At 41.2% G+C, this 19,943-nt stretch overlaps 1 protein-coding gene and 1 gene segment (V, D, J or C); both read right to left on the reverse strand.

Moving 5' to 3' along the window:
* LOC102160313 (T cell receptor delta constant) overlaps window positions 1-19,943 on the reverse strand; it is a 660,440-nt gene that overhangs the window by 535,007 nt on the left and 105,490 nt on the right. The window lies entirely within an intron of this gene.
* On the reverse strand, window positions 1,901-18,474 carry LOC146401707 (T cell receptor alpha variable 18-like). The segment is given in 6 exon segments: window positions 1,901-3,740; window positions 12,175-12,975; window positions 13,916-14,794; window positions 14,924-15,139; window positions 17,816-18,158; window positions 18,294-18,474. Coding segments are annotated over 3 exon segments (471 nt in total).

Here is a 19,943-nt window from a genome sequence, read left to right on the forward strand (position 1 = left end):
GTATATTAACTGCACTTCTGATTTAAGATATTTTCAACTTACCATGGGTTTATCAGGATGTAAGCCTGTCATAAGTTGAGGTAGATTTTTAATTAGAGGCAAATTTATGGACTTAAATACACTTGTTAGGAAAGAAGAAATGTTGAGAATCGATGGTCAAATTTTCAAGACAAGAACTAGAAAAAGTAATGAGCTAAGAGAAAGTAAAGGTAGCAAATAATAAGACACGAGCAGATAAAAAACATATTTTACCAGCTTTCACAAGAGATAAATACATGAACCCCTTAACTGAAACCGTAATTTAATAATTATTAAGTTTCTCCCATAAGTGAAACTCTCTGCTTGGATGGCTTTACCTGTGAACTTTCTGAAAACTAAAATAAATAAAATAAAATAAAATAAAATAAAATAAAATAAAAACATTAAAAACTCTACACAAATTCCTCCATAGATAAAAGGAGCCATGAATTGCAACTTATCTAATGAACCATTGCAAACTTGATGCCAAAATCTGACATAAACTTTGAAAAGAAAGAGTTGAATACCTGTATCACTCAGAAAAATGGAAACAAAATTCCTCACCAAAATAATAGCATAGCGATGCTGTAATATACGAAAAGGATAATACAACATTCCTGGTGCATTTTATTCTAGAAAGTTGATTGAACATTTGGAAACCAATTTAATTTGCAGCACTAATGATTATCATCCCAACTTAGAGGGAAAGAGATTTTGATGGGTTGATGTAATTCATTATACATTCATGAAAACAACTCTCAACAAATTAGAAATCTGAAGGAACTTCCTCAATAATTAGATTAGACAAAAATATTTATCAAAAACCCTGCTGAAATGAATAGTTGTGGTGAAATAGGGAATGCTTTTCCCTTGGGTTTGGGAATAAGAAGAATTCTATTCAACATTTTATAGGTGATCTTGGCCAGTGAAGTAGGATTTACGACATCATTTGTGGGGCTCAATGCAAAGTGAAAGCGCAGAACCTCAATTGGGATGGGGAGGTCAGTCTCCCCTTCCCCCAGGTCCACTGCCCAGACTTACAGAGGACCAGTGAGAGGGATCTGAGAGCTTCTGGGCTGATGAACACATACAGGTGCTGGGAAAATGGTCCTTGGAGAGGACATGGGAGCTCAGCATTTCTTGCTACACACCACTCCCTACACACATCTTCCACGCAGGATTTGTCTGTATCCTCTATTATATCCTTTGGTAATAAACAGGTAAAAGTAAGTAAAATGTTTCTCTGAGGTCTGCGAGCCACTCCAGCAAGTTACTTTAAACCCAGGGTTTAGTTTGGTTCTGTTTTTTCAGTCTGTTGGTCAGAAGCAAGGTCACCACCTGGCTTGTGACTGAAAATAGAAATGGGGTGGGGGGGGGAGGTGAAGTCTCATGGGACTGAGGCCTGTGGTATCTGATGCTTTTCTGGGTAGAAAGGGTCAGAATTGACTTAAATGGTAGGACACCCTGCTGGGGTTGCAGGGAACTGTTTGGTACTGGGAAAAACCTCCACAGATTGGGTGACCAGAAGTCTCAGAAGTGTGAGTATTTTGGGTGAGTAGGAAAGGAGACTCACAGAAAAGAAAGAGAGTGGGGAAGAACTCGGGTTTTCCATACATAAAAAGAAAAAAATATTTTTATGATACACAGTTTTTTCATAATGGCACCAAACTGTAAACAATCCAAACAAACCCAGATGTCTATTTCAAAGAGAATGGATAAATAAATTGCTAGATATTCATACCGAGGAAGCCTACACATCAATAAAAAGAACAAACAAGGGGAACACAAAGCAACACTAATGAACTGCAAAGATACTGTTTCAAATGAAGAAAACCAGATATGAGAATATATACTCTGCATATAGACATTAACAAGTGTGAAATTTCATTGAGCTTTAAGTTTTTATTATATGCACTTCACTTCAGTTACAGAGAGAGAGAGAGAGAGAGAGAGAGAGAGAGAGAGAGGAGTTCCCGTCGTGGCGCAGTGGTTGATGAATCCGACTAGGAACCATGAGGTTTCGGGTTCGATCCCTGGCCTTGCTCACTGGGTTAAGGATCAGGTGTTGCCGTGAGGTTGCAGGCGAGTAGGTCGCAGATGAGGCTCAGAACCCGAGTTGCTGTGGCTCTGGTATAGGCCAGCAGCTACAACTCCGATTAGACCCCTAGCCTGGGAACTTCCATGTGTCACGGCAAGTGGCCCTAGAAAAGGCAAAAAGACAAAAAAAGAGAGAAGAAACAGTGAAGACTCAGAAATTTGGAATATTTAATATTTTAAATATTAAGGTAAGAGTACCAGCAGGGAGTGCTCTTGTGGCACAGCAGGGAGTGCTCTTGTGTTGTCACTGCTGTAGTTTTGGTCACTACTGTGATGCAGTTTGATCCCTGGTCCAGGAACTGCTGCATGCCATGGTTGAAGCCAAGGAAAAAAAAAAAATTAGTCCAAGCCATCACCTGAGAATGAGAAGCGGTTCTATTGGGGAGGCAGGACTGGAATGCGTGGAGGAAGGAAACAAAAAGCAAGTGCTACTTGATTTTGTAAATATATGAAAGTATTATTTTGATAAAAAGAAAATTTATTTTTAAAAAGAAGAGAAGAGAAAGTGCTGAGAATCTCAGACAAGGTGGTGCTGAAAGATAAACTTTGGCTTTATCACTAATAAAGCCACTGGAGCTAAGTGAGCGCTTTTCTTGGAATGATGCTCACAGAGGCCAGGTTCAAGGAGGGGAGAAGAAGGAGGTGGTAAGTATAGACAGTCAGCTAATGTGATTGTTAGGAACAAGAGAAATGTATAAATGGGCACTGGTGGAGATGTGAGCTTCAAGAACACGGTATTAAAATGGGAAAGATTCACTTACAGACATGGAACCAGACTATTATAAGAGAACGCAAAAACAAAACAAAACAAAACAAAACAAAACTTATTTCAGGAGTTCCCTGGTGGTACAGTAGGTTAAGGATCTGGCCTTGTTACTGCTGTGGCTTTGGTCGCAGCTGTGGTGCGGGTTCAATCCCTGGCTCCAGAACTTCCACATGCCATGGGCAAGGCCAAAAACAAACAAACAAAAAAACTTATTTCAGAGAAGCATGTGCATTCCTGTGCAATCTCTTTTCAACTGGCACAAGACTGGAAACCAAGGCTCTCCATACCACAGCTATCCCTTCTGAATCTCCGTGAGGAAATCTCTGGACTGTGATAATGAGCAGACTGATCCATAGACACGCAAAGCAGACTGTGTCTAGGATCCGGGACAAAATGAACAGTAATCTCTGCCTCCTGGCTAAGTCACAAGACTTCATTCTCCGTAGGACCCCTTGGAAAGAGGTTCTGGATGCTAATTAAATACTTCTTTGAGGAGGACAAACAACAGCGATGCCCTTATGGCAGAAGCCCAGCTGCAGGCTTTGGGTACAGGCTGCAGGTGCCTGGGGGCCACTGCGTCTCCACAGGACAGAGGTAAATGGCTGAGTCTTCAAGATTAGGGGCTGCGATGCGCAGAGAACTTCCCTCCTTTGACAATGTGGCTCCGAGTCTTTCTGTTTTTTATCCCCAACTGAGTACAGGATGAAGAGGAGTTCAGGGCCCTTCCCAGGATCCTGTCTATACCACTGCTGCCCTCTAAAACTGCTAATGGTGTAGCTGCAGTTGAGGCTGAGGCGGTCTCCCTCCTGGATTTTCAGGGCCTGAGGACTCTGCTTCACCTGGTCTTCTCCACTCAACCCTGCTCGGGAAAACGGAATCAGAAATGATATTCAGCTTTTAGTTCAGCAGTTTGTGAAAATTCCAACAAGAAACCACGGCTGAGCTGAGACTAAACCCCTCTCCCTTCTGCACTTAGGATCTCATCTCTTGACCTCCAACTTACAGCCAAGTTAACGTGACAAGACTGTGAATGCACATCCCAGCCTGTTCTCCATCCTGGTATCTCACTCTTGATACAACTTGTAATGATTCCAGACCTTCTCCTCTGAGGAGATATTCCTGTGTCTTTGCTCTTATTTTCTAATGCACAAGAGAGCCTTTTTGTTGATGCCTCAGCCAAACAAGAGCAAATCCCCTAGTGTCATGCTTTTGACATTTAAGGCACTCCAAGAGGGAGAGAAATGGAACCGCTGCCACCTGGTGGTCATAAACATTATCTCACCGGGCCTGCTCCACACCACCTGCAAAGACAAAGACTGAGGGAAGGATGTCTTTTATATTGGCCGGCATTGTGCATGTGAGGTGTAAAGTAGTAATGAGGAAAGCCTTCTCTGTTTGCACTTTTAATTATTTCATTGTTTCTTGGATGTCCTTTAAAGCTAAACTGCTACCAGAGGTTATAAGAACTGAACCCAAGCATAGGTGTAATGGATTATATTTCTCTTTATAATACAGAAGAATCTCAGCAAGTGAGACCTTAAAAGGACTAGAGTGCTGAAAAAAGTCAGGTAAAATGGTTGTGGATCTGCCTGGAACTCTCTTTGACGGAGAATTGGGAGCATAAGTTAAGACATATCTCTTTAAATAATTTTATACCTGGCTACAGGGACCAAGTGTGACTAAAACTCAGGATCACAGACTTGACAAGTCTTAGGAGGGAAGCACATGGAAGAGGGTAAAAAGAACGGTCTCCGTTCTAGACCTCAGAGGATCGGAAAGTCACAAGGTAGAGGGGGTGGGGCAGGAATAACCAGGGCAAAGCTAGTACTGCTGAATTTGTTTGATACTATGACACTCCACTGGCTTTTGTCATTGAACATTTGTTTACGCTGTAGAGTTGACCACTATTTATGTCCTATCTTGGGACTCATTGAACAGCACGCCCTGTCCCCTATTAGCCACAACCCAGAAAGAACATCAGTTTTTTTGCTTGTTTGTTTGAATTTTTTTAGGGCTGCACCTGCGGCATATGGAGGTTCCCAGGCTAGGGGTTGAATCAGAGCTACAGCTGCTGGCCACAGCCACAGCCACAGCAACACAGGATCCGAGCTGCATCTGCAACCTACACCACAGCTCAGAGCAACACTGGATCCTTAAGCCACTGAGTGAGGCCTGGGATTGAACCCACATCCTCATGGATCCTAGTTGTGTTCGTTAACCACTGAGCCATGAAGGGAACTCCCAAGCACCGGCTTTTAGATGCACTGCTTTAATGTCACTCCATTCCTCACCCACTCAGTAACAAGAAAAAAATAAGTTGCACAGAACTTACCATAGTAAGTGTAAGTAAGTGGTTTGTTGTTCTTTGACTTTGAAAATGTGATAAGTTCTCAGTGATCTAAAAATGCTTACACGAAGCTGTGTCCGTTTCAGCATCTGCTGATTTGATTTATTCCAGCCACACTTAGCAAACTCTCTTACACATCAGATTTGAGACAGTTTTTCTCTGTTTTTGAATGTGTGTCTCGGAAAGAAGTAGAAAAAGGTAAGTGCAAGATGTATTCAGGAGCCCTTCGCAGGGTAGGTGCTAAAAAAACCCAGGAGCTGAATGTGTGATGTGTAACCGAGCCCAAGGGGATGATTGACAGCTGTGAGAATTATGAAAAATGGGTGGAATTTAAAAAAATATTTTTAATTTGAAGTAATTGTAGATTCATGGAAGTTTCAGAAAACATAACAGGGAAGTGCTGTGTACTTTTTACCTGGTCTCCTCCAGGGGCATCTAAACCAGGAAATGAACATTGGTACAACCCACAGGGCTTATCTAGAAGTTCCCAGTTTTGCATGTAGTCATTGTGTGTGTGTGTGTGTGTGTGTGTGTGTGTGTAGTTCTATGCAATTTTACACATGTTTAGATTCATGCCTGCATGTACACCACACACATAGGTTCACCACCACAATCAAGAGCCACAAATGTTTCACCACCACAAGGTCTCCTCACGCCAGCCCTCTGTAACCACACCCATTCCCCCCAATCGGTTAACCCCTGACAATCTATTCTTCAACACTACAATTTCATTATTTTAATAATGTTCTATAAATGGCATTATATAGAAGTAACATTGAGTTTTTTTCACTCAGTATAAGTAATGAAAGCATGAGATCTATCCAAGTTTTGGAGTGTAGTCAACCTGCTTTTTTGTTTGTTTTATTTCTGAATAGTTTTCTGTATGATATGCCACAGATTGCTTAACCCATGACTCACCAAGGGACCTTTGGGTTGTTTTCATATTTTGGCTGCTATGAAAAAAAAAAAAAGGTGTCATGAATATTCAGATACAGGTTTTTATGTGAATATAATCAAACTGCCAAACTATTTTTCAGAGTGCCTGTATCATTTTGTGAGTGATCCAGTTTCCCCATGTTTGCCAGAATTTGGTGTTATCGTTATTTTTTATTTTATCCCCGCTAAGAGTTGGGTACTGATATTTCAGTGTGGTTTTTATTTGCATTTCTCTGACAGCTAATGATGCTGAACATCTTTTCATGTGCTGATTTGCATTGATTTTCTTTGCTTTTTAGGATTTTCTTTGCCTTTTAGGGCCGGACCCATGGATATGGAGGTTTCCAGGCTAGGGGTCAAACTAGAGCTACAGCTGCCGGCCTACCACAGCTCACGGCAATGCCAGATCCTTAACCCACTGAGCAAAGCCAGGGCTTGAACTTGCATCCTCACAGATACTACGTTGTGTCCTTAACAGCTGACCCACAAAAGGAACTTCAGAAATGCATATTTTAAAAGGTTTATAATTAAAATGTATAATTAAAAATATAATGTATATTTTTAAAGATTTGTAATTTTAAAGAATTATAATGTATAAAGATTTCTTTAAAAAGAGGAATGTGTCATTATTTTTGTCATAAACTTTACCTATTTGCAATTATCAAATAAATAGCTCAAAGCAGCATAACTATCATTTAGGCAGAGGACTTCTCTTAGCCGAGTGAGAAAACCTTTTATACTTTGAGCCCGTGAGTTTCCCTTTTTCTACTTACTGTGATTTCTCTACATAAAAGTAAAGTTCAAAATATAATACCCAAACCAAACCCCTTCCCAACTTATCAGCCTCTGAAATCCACTGTCATGTATTACAAGGCAACGTTTTCTAGAATCAATCTGGAAAATGGTTACATCTATCATATGATCAAGGGTAACTGTAACCTTTCCTAACATTCACATTCTTTTAAACTTTAAAATTCTCTGAGAAAAATGCCTATCCATCTTTAAGTCAACAAACTGAAATAAAAGATTCTCCTTCCTTGTCCATAACTTCTTTCCTATAATTGAGCATGTGTTTCTTACAGAAGAGGCTATTCTCTACAAATTGTCCCAAGAATGAAAATTACCTCTTTTTGTTCTTACTTATTGCTAAAATTGCATGCTTCCATCTACCTTTTTTTCAGTCACCGTTCCAAGGTCAACTAGTTCACTTCCCCAAGGATGTAGTTCATTTCCTTCCTACTCTCCCCAGGGCAGAGTCTTGATTCTGCTCTCATGGGAGGATTCTGGAAAAATCAACATTACAATTGAGGAGAATACTTGCTGAAAGTTTTCTTAAGGACTGAGAATCCAGGAGCTTAAAAGGGTTCATGATTGGTATACTTCAGCCCTTGAGACCAAAATCAGGAAATAGGCAAAACAGGTTCATTTTTCTTGCCTTAGGCTAGGACTCCCCATGGTAGGAGTCCTACCCCAAATCTAGGTCACTAGACTTGAAAGAAACAAAGATGCCAAGAAACAGAGCAAGTCATGGCAACAGAAAAGATAAATGGTAGCAGATATTCGATACCTTCTGATTGGATCATGGGTGACATTTACGGTATGGGGAACACCTACAGTACAGAGGTCATTTCCCTTGCACCCCAGAAACTAGGATGGAAAGGAAAAGTACCAGGACTCAAAGAGAGCTAAATTAATTGTGATTTTCTTTCTGCCTGGACCTCTTCCCCACTCCCTGCCCATGACCACCCTTAGCTTGAAAGGACTCATCTCTCTAGCCACAGCAAGTAAATACTTGAGCTTGAAATTCTAAAATAAAAACTCTAGAGATGAAATCAGAAAAGAGATAATACAGGGTGGAATGAAGAATCACCAGTAAGAGGGACTTCCAAATCCACGAGAAAATGAATGAGATATACACCTTCCTGTAGACTCACCCAGGTGAAGAAGATGGCTCTGTCTATGCCAACAGGAGGAGACATCTCCATCCAATTGCAAACATGGAAATAGTGCCATATGGGAAATCTGTACAAACAGAAAGGGGATTTATGGCACACGCAAACAGAAGAATTCTCACAGTGGTAAGAAATGGACAAATACAAGAAGTGACTGATAAATAATCATCCAACAGCAACCATAGGATAAAAGCTCTGTATCTTTTGATGGTATTGATTCATTTATTCTTCATCCATCAGCAAATAATGTTCAACCACGATGGGCTATGAAGTCCATGATATACAATAACACAAACATTTCCTGGCCCTGTGGAGTTCATAGTTACAAACATAACAGGGATTTTTAAAGTCTATATATAAGTATAGACATCAATGTAGGATATTAAAAGCATATTGATCACAAAATTTCCTTTTGTCTTGGACTTTGAAGAGAGCCTTCAGTGTATGAGAACACATGGAGAGAGCCCACCATACATGCTTGGGGACACATGCAAAATATGTATGAAGCCCATTTTTTTTTTTTTTACTTTCCTTAGCCTATTAGCCACAGTAATGATATGTGAGAAAAATGATGATTCATTAAAGAGTTAGAATTGAAGTGAAGCTGTAGTGGTGTGGCTTTTTCAATCCTCCTCAAGACAACTTACAAGAGATTCAAAAGATTGGCTCAAGAGTTTGAAATGAATCCTTTGAAGCTTGGAGGATTTAGAGGGTCACACCAGGTTGCAATGGCAATTTCTCTCCCTTTACTATGTTTATGCTCAGAATTCTGATTATTCTATTATTTTTATCTCTGTATATACATGACAGAAACGTGACTCGTACTCTTTAAATTGAGCAAAAGGCTAGAAAAAGTGATGGTGAGGCCTGGTACAGAGGCATACAGCATGAGTAAAATGTGTGTGTGTGAGAGAGAGAGACAGAGAGAGAAAGGGGGGGGGGGAGAGAAACACAAGGAGAAGAGATAGCCTAGGGCTAAACCTTGCAGATTTTAACAGTTAATGATTGGAAGGGAGATGAAAGTGTTTGCAAGACTCAAAGAGGAAACAGCCCAAGAAGTAGGTACAAATCTCAGAGAGTTTTGTCAGAGAATCCTAAGGAAGTGAGGGTTTAAAGCAAAATAGTCTCAATTCATGTGTCAAAACTTTCTGAAGGTCAGCTCTGATCAGAACAGCATATTTCTGTTGACTTACAACACAGAGGTCATTAGCACTCTTGGAGGGTTGAGCTAGTGGAGGAACTAAAGCCAGATATAAGCATACCCTTTAATTCAGAAATTCTAACATATATTCCCAATAGCAGTGTGTAAATCTGTTCACCAAAGAATATTCATAATAATGCCATTGACTGGAAAAAATCCAAGGAACCATTTAAGCTTATGGCTAAATAAACTGGGATATATTCACACAGCAATAACACTAGGGAAACTAAATGGTACACAACATACATGAGTTGAAATATGATGTTAAGAGAAGAATCCAGACAGAAAAAAATCCAAACCATATTATTCTAGCTGTGTAATGTTCAAAAACAAGACAAAACCAATCTGTCTGTGGGACTGTGGTTTCCTTGGAAGGATGGTAGTGGCCAGAAGGGGATAGAAGGGGCATCTAGAGAGCAAAACCACAAGCAAGAAAAAACAGCAGACCCAGCTCCCACGTCTGGGAGTTCCTACATCTTTCAAATGAAGCTTCTCAAAGTCCCTTATTCAATACCAGGAAAGATGTGAGGTGCAGTGACAAGCATCAACTGTAGCAATACAGGTTGCAACAGGAAGTCATTTAAGTTTGAGGTCTTTTAGGTTTTATAACTTTGCTAATCACGTACCTAGAGATACTACATTTATTGACTTCCATTTCCAATCGGATGTATCCTGTGTCCATAAATTCTGGTTTATTTGCAATGAATAATCTAGAAATACCCTGGATGTCCTGCTAAGGTCAATTTGGATAAGAACTTAGTACAGAATAACACCTAAAAACTCCTCTGTAGGAGTTCCTGTCTTGTGGCTCAGTGGTAATGAACCCGACTAATATGCATGAGGATTCAGGTTCCATCCCTGGCCTCACTCGATGGGTTAAGGATCTGGCTTTGCTGTGATCTGTGGCGTAGGTTGCAGACACTCAATTCTGCTTTGCTGCAGTTGTGGGTAGGCCGGCAGCTGCAGCTCCAATTTGACCCCTAGCCTGGGAACTTCTATATGTGCGGCCCTAAAGGGCAAAAAAATAAAAGTAAAAAACCTCCTTATCTTTGAAGCATAAATGTAAGTACTGAAACCACAAAGAGGTCAGGTCAGGTGACCTCAAAGGAGGCAGAAAATCAGTTACAGGCACACTGTGAAGGCATTCTTTCCCAGATGGCATTCATTCACTTGTTGGCAAAATAATCTGATGGAGATATTAGAAGAATTAGAGTTGTGAGACAATCGAGAACTTTTTGAATAAGTGTTACGATAAGATAACTCATTGGTTAAGGAAACAGGGTATCATTTGGTGATATCAGGGATTAAGTAGAGATTAGAGACCAAGATTTTACAGTGGCTTCAGTTGGAGCTCTTATGCAATCTTCTCCAAAATGTCCTAGAAGAGTCCTCACTTTAAAAGCACAAATAAATTGAAATAATTTTTGAACAAGATAGGCCATTGAATATTTTGGGTCTGGTATTTTATATTTTTTTCCAAATAAAGTTAGGAAGATTCTTTTGACTATTTCTCACCAATACTTTCTCCTGCACCAGATCCTAGGCTGCATTTTTCTTGTGTCAAATCCTTGATTTATTCCCTTATATACTACTTGTACCTATGTTCTTCATTAAAAGTTGTTTCTGGAGGACTTTACTTACTATCCTCCACAATACTTTACAAAATTATCTGTTTTACTAGTTAATTACTTGATAACTGGCTACGTAATTTTATTGTTTCTCTCTCTCTCTCATATGCACACACATCCACACACACACACTTATACTTTCTTTTCTGAAAAGTTGTTCTGTATTGGGATATTGCTACTTGTACAATGGGGAAAGAAAATCCTTACACAAGGTAGATGTCTTTCTTTTGGGAATTCCAGATAAAAACAAGTTCACGAGGTTAATTTTCACCTGATATAATCCAACAATAGCACAGAGACATTCCCTTTTTTGGATGTTATAATGACAGCTAGTCTGCACATCTGTGGTGTAGAATTGCCTGAAACTGAAGCCATCTGGAGTCATTAGGAGCTAAAGTATAGAGAAAAGCCTTCATATAAGAGAACTTTGTGGATCAGGGCAAATATGAGTGTTTAGTAGTTGCAAAGTGAAAATGTGCTCTGCTCCAGGGTCCCAGAGATGATCAGGGGGCCCATACCTGAAAGGCTTAAAGGGAAACTCCTATTCAACTCCTGGGGGTTATCAAGGCAATCATCAAACACATGTGTGTTCATGTCAGCATTGTTACCTGTGAGTAAAACAATCTAAAAAGCTAGTGAGATGGGAGTTCCCATTGTAGCTCAGTGATTAGGAACCCGACTACTGTCCATGAGGATGTGGGTTTGATCCTTGGCCTCGCTCAGTGGGTTAAGGATCTGGAGTTGCCACGAGCTGTAGTGTAGATCGCAGATGCGGCTTGGATCCCCCTTTACTGTGGCTGTGGTGTAGGCTAGCAGCTGCAGCTCCGATTCGACCCCCGGCCCAGGAACTTCTATATGCCATAGGTGCAGCCCTAAAAAGAAAATAAATAAAAATGTAGTAAGATGGAATTCACCCAAAAAGTATTATAAAATCATACATTGGAATATTACCACTAGAATGTGTGATGTTGATCTGTAAATAATGTTGTGACAATAGTTACTTCGTGTCCCATTGGGTAAAAATACAGAATATAAGACATCCTATAAGATATGATTCTATAAGAGAGTTTTTCCTGACTGGTAGAATTTTTGAGTTGTTTTGTTTTAGCATTCCTTCTTTGGCTAGTCACTTTTTTCTACCTTAAACATGCATAATTTTGTCATTACATATAAAGAATGTGATCAGGTGGTGAGGTTAGTTCTGAGCAAACTAAAGAGCTTCATTTTACCTTAGTGTCAAGACTTGTGGTGACACTGATTCTCTGTACATCATTCCTAGTCATTCATGAGGATCCAAGAAGAGCCATTTCAGAGATATTTCAGTGGTCAGACTTAGAAATGAATAAAATATCTGTGAGGTGAACTTAAAAGTCTAACAATTCAGGTGCAGATTTGGCTAAGTATTACTGAATTTTTTTTAAAGCCAAGTCTCTTACATTAAGATGTAATCACCACAACATTTTAAAGATTATCTTGCTGCATGATCTACTTCAAGGAAAAGAACTGCAGCTAAAGATGCTTCAGATGAATAACACTGTTAGCTAAGTTCTCTGAGCCAGAAAGAGGGCATTTCCCTTAGAGTGAAATTTCCACTTCTCATCCTCCTTCCCCAGCTGACAGAGCCCCTGCCTTCTGTCCTCACGGAGATTCTCCACCAGGTGTTCATAGCTGGGGAGTCAGGTTGAGATCTGAGGTTTCTATTGAGCTCCCACAGGCACCCGCATCACTGTGGTCTCTCAGAGCACAGAAATATACTGCTGAGTCCTCGAGTTGTGAGGCTGTGATGGTGAGGCTGATGGAACTGGCTTTCTTCCGGAAGTTCAAAAAATATCGACCTTCTGTTTTATTTAGCTCATTGTAAGACTCCTGATGAAGTAGGAAAATCATTTCCCCACTTGGTGGTTGTTTGTACCAGAATAAATAATAACTATAACTACTACCCTCGTATGCACAGTCCAAAGTTACAGCCTCCTTCTCCAGCACAGACATTTCTGGCTGATCTTGAGTCACGTCCTGGGCCTTGATGGATCCTAGAAGACAGAGAGTGAGAGAGAGAGAGAGAGAGAGAGAAATAATGAATTAGGCTGATTCTCCTGGTGGTACCCAAAGGCTGCAAGAGCTGCAAGGAGTAAATGCCCGACTAAAGAGTTCCGATTCCCCTGCCCATTAACCCTCCTAAACCCACCAGACTATAATAACCTGCTCTACCCCCAAACATGGGGCTGAGCGGAGCTGAAGCTGTTTGTGACCATCTTTACCAGCCTTACCGAGGCAGGCAGAGGCTATGAAAACTCTCAGCAGCAGGTCAGGGAGCTGCATGTTGACAGCTCTTCCTCTGAGTGAAATGTGCTGTGCTCTGTCTCAAATTCAGGTCTAAGTGTCTGCCCTGTGTCTGACGGAACACATATCCAATTACTGCACAGTGAAATGCTTCTGCACCAGAACAGGAAATGGAACTTGGTGACAACAGGTTGCCTGTGTCATGTCATGGCTCGGTGACTTGGTTGGTGATTCTAACCTGCCTTTTGAGACTTGTAATTAAATGAACAGTTGTATCAGGGCTGCAACCATTTGCCACATTGGACTTAAAAAGTTTCATGATGAATACTATTTATTATGATTATAGCGACCTCTGAGAACAAATTGTCATCCACGTTTTTGTCTGGTATTTTTTTTTTTTCGGTCTGCAGCCAAAATCTATAGTAAAATAAGCTCACAGATTTTTCTTCCAGACAGGAAGATAAAACAATTCACTCTCAATCATCATAATTTTCTTCCTACACTCCAAGGCATTGGTTCCTGGGGAAATTTATAGCAGATAAAGTTCTTTGTCTGCTTAATGCTATCACAGCAAGTTTCCTGATGGACAAAATGGGTCCAGCTGTACATGTCTGACAGCAATCAATAATCTAGCTAGAAAAATCTTGCTTTCAAATATTGAATCTAGAGCCCAAAAGAGTACAAACTCACCAGACTGTGCATTCTTATTCCCTTAGGTCAAAAATACAGCAATTCAAATTTTTCAAATGCCTTTTCGTCCCACTGTGGTAGAAACTCTGGCTCAAAGGCTTTCACTGAGACCAGTACCTCAATGGCTTTATGTCTCGGCCACATGGAAGTCGGTATCTGATTTGCTTGGCCTCCATGTGCTGGTTTATGATTGTGATTTATCTCATGCAGTTGTTTATCACCTATTTCTTTTCTCTCCCCTAAATGAGTATATTAATTTCATGATATATAACGTCCAGGTTACATTTGGAGACAACAGAATTTGATAAAAGTCAGTCTGGAAAAGAGAGGAGTCCTTCTGGTGGAACATGGGCACTGCCGGGAATCAGAGCTTGGGTTTTCTTGAAGATGCGACCTGCAGAGCAACTGCCAACCACCTAGGTTCCTAGGAATTAGCCCTGAGTTTTGGTTCATTTTCCAGAAAAACTCTAAAGTCAACCCTGCCCAAGAAGCAAATGTAATTCTCACTCCTGAGGCTGCTAACTTCAGCCCTTCTTCTCCCCTTGGGTTTGTGCTCGGCTCCCCCTGCAGCCCTTCTCACTGTGTCCCTCAGGGCACAGTAGTACACAGCCGAGTCTGATGTTTGCACTGAGCGTTTCTGCAGGTGGAAGGTCCTGTCACTCTTAACAACAGTGGCCTGAAAACCTTGATGCTCTCCCCTCAGGTTTGCAGTTGACCCCTTCAGGAGGAACTGAGGAGCTTGGTTGAGATACTGAATGTACCAGAAAACATAGAAATCTGAATAGGTGGTCTGGTAAGTGCAGTTCAGGATCATAGTAGCCTCCTCCGAAAGAATCACTGGGACTTCTGTCTGGTTCACTGAGTCTCCGCTGGTCTCTCCTAGAAAGGAATCACTTTGTTACGTTAGAAATGTACAGAAGGAGAGGTTTCAACCATAGAGGACAACTAAAATTTAACTATTACAGAAAAGTAAAAAATCATTAATATTTAGGATAAAATATTACTTACTGAATACTAAGAAGATCATAAGAAACGAGTGAGTGACAGAAAGCATGTTGGCAAAAGTAAATGATACTTTCTCCCCAGAATACACCATGTCTAATAAGTATAGTCTCCTTGTGGATATTGTAGAAAATCCTCACTCAGAAACTAAGAGCTCCTTTTTGCACAGCCACAGCAAACTCTTCTTGTGCCTGCAAAGTAGGCAAGTCAAACCAGCAGCACCTAAAGAAAAACGGGAACCACATCTGAAGGAAGCCCTGCCCCCTGTTGGCCATTTTACAAATTGCACCACACCCATATCTGCCCTACTCCTCCCTGTAATAGCCTGAGAAATAAAAGAGAATGAGACAGACTCTTAAGAAGAGAGTCCTAAAAACAAGTATGCTTAGTGAAACATTCAGTTACTACTTCTATCATTTTATGCATCGTTCAGGTATCTATGGGTTTCCAAATAATCCCAGACACAACTTTCAGTGGAAGAGTCAGAGGTCTTCCCTGCCAATGTCGCCATGATTCCCATGGGTCAGTGAAGGATCCCTCTGCATAGAAAATGCTCCCTACTTTCCTCCAGTCCTTTACCTGAATTATCTCTATTCAACCCTCAATTAACATTATGTAATTGGATTCTCAAATAATTTGGGGATGAATGATAAGATTTCCCTCCCCCCATTACATGGAATGATCTATCTGTAAAGCACAATAAAAATAAGTTATTGTGACTTCTGCTTCACTGATAAAGGTAGACTTGACCTTCCAACTAGAAAACTGGACAAGATAAATGGAACAATTTTTGGACATTGGACTAACAAAGCACGAGAGAAGGAAACAGATGAGATGAGCCAGAACATTGTCCAATTTACATCGTGGAGGCAGATTCTAGGCACCAGTGCAGGAAGGATTTCCCAAAAAGAGCCCAGTTGTCTCACTGTGAGATTGAGACAAGGTAGGTGTTTGGGGGTCATGAAGAAAATTTGTGGACCAGGGGACCAGAGAGGAGGGGTAAATACAGAGAGAAGGAAAGAGAGAGGAGAGCCTGGGGTTACTTTGAGTGTTTACCTGAGGATTTATCTGCAACAAAAAAGGGGAAACTCACTGAGTTTGATGAGATGCCTTGAAAGGGTCTCTTTTGGGATCCCTGGACCACACCTGGATGACAGCAGCCTTACACATCTAGCCTTACGAAGGATAGGTAACCTTATTAGGCAACTAGGTCTAGAAAACCAACTATTTACTTCTCATAGCTTGTTTCTATTCAACTAAGTATTTTCTTTTAGAAAGTCAGGTTTAGATGCTTAAAAGTATTAGCCAGGATCTCTTCATTCCAGGGGCATGTGCATGGTATTTATCTGTCCCTTGTTTATTTGTCTTATGAGGGAATTCAGGAATTTCTAAGGCAACCACTGTTTGCTCCATGTCTGTTAGCTTGTTTGTCTAGTTTCCTGTGTAATTATTTATACAAATGAAACAAAGAGAAGATTCAACAGGGTCATTTTCATAGCTTGTTATTTCTCTAGATTAAGTTTACTTTACGCAAAGTCCTGTTGTATTAAAATAAGAAATCAAAACATTCTTCCTTGCTCGGAGTTCTCTTGTGGTGTAGCAGGGTAAGGATCCAGCATTATCAGTGTAGTGGCTTGGGTCATTGCTATGGCACGGGATCCACCCCTGGTCTGGGAACTTCGACAAGCTGCAGGCCAAAGAACAAACAAACAAACAAAAGTTGTTCTTTGCTTCAATTATTTTAAGGCTTCAGGCTTGGTTGCTGCAGAGAGCTGTGATGTTGCCTTACACAGGCTCTCAGGGAAGTACTGGCAATTGAAGAACAATGGCAATTGAAGAACAGTTGAACATAAGAAGCATCTTTGTCAAATGATGAATCTTCACCTACCTAGATTTTTCACCAGTTAAAATGAACTTTGTTTTAGTTCTAACATGAGGGTCTTAGGTAGGGTTGTCATGCTGGCAAGATTCTCAGGCTAAGCAGATCTACTTGTTGCTCTTAAACTAGATAGATAGATAGATAGATAGATAGATAGATAGATAGATAGATAGATAGAGAGCTTTTGTTTAGGGCTACACCTGCAGCATATGGAAGTTCCCATATGCAGGGTTTGAATCAGAGCTGCTCCTGCAGGTGTACACCAACAGCCACAGCAATGTAGGATCCAAGCCATGTCTGAGACCTACACCACAGCTCAAGGCAATGAGGATCCTGAACCCATTGAGTGAGTCCAGGGGTCGAGCCCACATCCTCGTGAATACTAATCAGATTCACTACCCCTAAGCCACAACGTGAGCTCCCAATACTCCTAAACCATTGTGCAAGATCAGGAATCCCTAAGCTCAAGCATTCACTTGGGATTTACAGAGTTAGCCACAATGTGGAACCTCTGGAAGAAACATATATCAAAAGCAGACAGGATTCCTATCTCGAATTGCTTTCAGTGAAGTGAGGAGCAGGTAAATAAAACAGATCCTATGCTCTGGCTGGTGAAACTCGGCCAAACACCCAATCCTGGTCTGAACTGTAAAATACAAGCACTAGCTTCAAGGTCACACACATTTGTCCATGAACTATGTGCCATGGGCATTTTCCTTAACAGCTTGTGGAATATTTCAGCACGTATGTCATGGAACAGAGCTGGTGTCACTTCCTTGGAATTCTGTGCCATCTGGAGGAAAGAGGCTGGGCTGAGAAGAAAGGCATTTCTGAGACAAGCTCTTAGGTTCCTCTTAAACTGCTCTGGCTTAGATTCCTCTCTGACCAGCAATCCAAGAATTCCAAGGATCCTGGCTCTGAGCATCAGAGCTGGAAGTACCCTGAGGATACCTCCAGCATGCCAGAGCAGAGACAGAGAAGAACCCCCCCTCCCAGGGCAGCCCACAACCAGTCCCCACCTGTGCCCTCTGGGTTTGTGCTCAGCTCCCCCTGCAGCCCCTCTCACTGTGTCACTCAGGGCGCAGTAGTACACAGCCGAGTCTGATGTTTGCACTGAGCGTTTCTGCAGGTGGAAGGTCTTGTCACTCTTAACCAGAGTGGCCTGGAAACCTTGCTCCTTGGGCCTCGGGTTTGCAGTTGACCCCTTCAGGAGGAGTTGAGGAGCTTTGTTGAGATACTGGACGTACCAGAAAAGATAGTCCGAATAAGTGGTCTGGTAAGTGCAGTTCAGAGTCATAGGTGCCTCCTCTGGAAGAACCACTGGGACTTCTGTCTGGTTCACTGAGTCTCCGTTGGTCCCTCCTAGAAAAGAAACACTTTGTTACATTAGTCATGTACAGAAGGAGAGGGTTCAGGAAGAGAGGATAACTAGAAATTAACCATGATTAATACAGGAAAATACAAAATCATGAGCATTTAGGATAAATTGTTACTTACCGATGATTAAGAAGATCACGAGAACTGAGTGAGTGGCAGGAAGCATGTTAACAAAAGAAAATGGTCCTTGCTCTCCGGAATATACGGAATCTAACAAGGCTAAAATCCAGCGAGAGCTTCTACAAACAAACTCCTACCTCAGAAACGGAGACCCCTCCTGCACAGGAGCAGGCATCTATCTGCCTTGTGGCTGCCAAGCAACCTCTGAGTACAAACCTGAACCACATCTGAAGGAAGCCCTGCCCTCTGGTGGCCATTCTGCAAGGTGCACCACACCCAGGCCTCACCTATTCCTCCCCATGTGACAGCTTAAGAAGTGAAGAACAGGGAGTTCCCGTCGTAGCGCAGTGGTTAACGAATCCGACAAGGAACCATGAGGTTATGGGTTCGGTCCCTGCCCTTGCTCAGTGAGTTAAGGATCTGGCGTTGCAGAGAGTTGTGGTGTAGGTTGCAGACGGGGCTCAGATCCCGCGTTCCTATGGCTCTGGCGTAGGCCAGTGGCTACAGCTCCGATTAGACCCCTAGCCTGGGAACCTCCATATGCCGTGGGAACGGCCCAAAGAAATAGCAAAAAGGTAAAGAAGTGAAGAACAGGACAGGACTCTAAGCAGAGAGTGCTAACAAGTATGTTACATTAATGAATGAGCTCACATCACGCCTCCTAAATTATAAAACCTGTCAAGAATGTGAAATGTTCAGGTAGTAGCAGGGGAAGAAAAAATACATATATATATGTGCAGACATTATACCTGTGTGTAAACAAAAATAAATTCAGAAAATTCTACTCAGTGCCTAAATAAAAGAATTTTTGTGAAAACTCAATATATGCATTTCTCAAATACCCCCTCAACTTCCAAAGCACATGCTTTAAGTATGGTGGAAATTGGATTAGAGAAAAATCCTAAAAATATAAAACTGTGGAGCCAAAGCAGTATCAAAACAAGAGAAGTGCTATTGAAAGTACCAGCAGAGTTCAATCTTCAGTGGCATTTGTCCTTTGCATCATAGTCATCAAATTCTTTGCAGCCTTAAATAATGGGACTTAGGGTCACTGCTCTAGATAGAGGTCCGTGAGAACAAGTAATTTCCAAAAGAGGAGTTGCATCTAATTTTATTTTAGTTTATTATTTATTTTATTTTATTTTATTTTTTGTTGGGCTGCACTTGCAGCATATGGAAGTTTCTGGGCTGGGGTGGAACAAGAGCTACAGCTGCCAGCCTACACCACAAACACAACAGTGCAGGATCCAAGCGGCTTCTGCGACCTACACCACAGCTCATGGCAACACCAGATGCTTAACCCGCTGAGTGAAGCCAAGATCAAACCCTCCTTCTTAGGGATACTACTCAAGTTCTTAAACCACTGAGCCACAACGGGAACTCCTCATCAAATTTTAAATGTAAATGTTCGTCATAAATCGGTATGTTTAACCCTAGATTTGAGGATAGACTCACATTCCTTTTAGCCTCTCTCTCTGCTTTACCAGGTAATTTTAACTTGAAAACCTGAGATATGTTGAAGCCACTAAAATCAATTCTGCTGAGATTAGATTTAAGGCCTTTTTTATTGTGAGAAAATTGCCTCTGGTAGTTTTTTCTTTGGCACAAATTATTAATGTGCTCAGAAAAAGCACAGAGAACCAATGAAAT

This window comes from Sus scrofa, chromosome 7 (assembly GCF_054392235.1).
Source record: "Sus scrofa isolate SSC_HxYL_T2T_F1_AM1 chromosome 7, Sscrofa_HxYL_maternal_Yorkshire_Landrace_v2.0, whole genome shotgun sequence".
NCBI lineage: Eukaryota > Metazoa > Chordata > Mammalia > Artiodactyla > Suidae > Sus > Sus scrofa.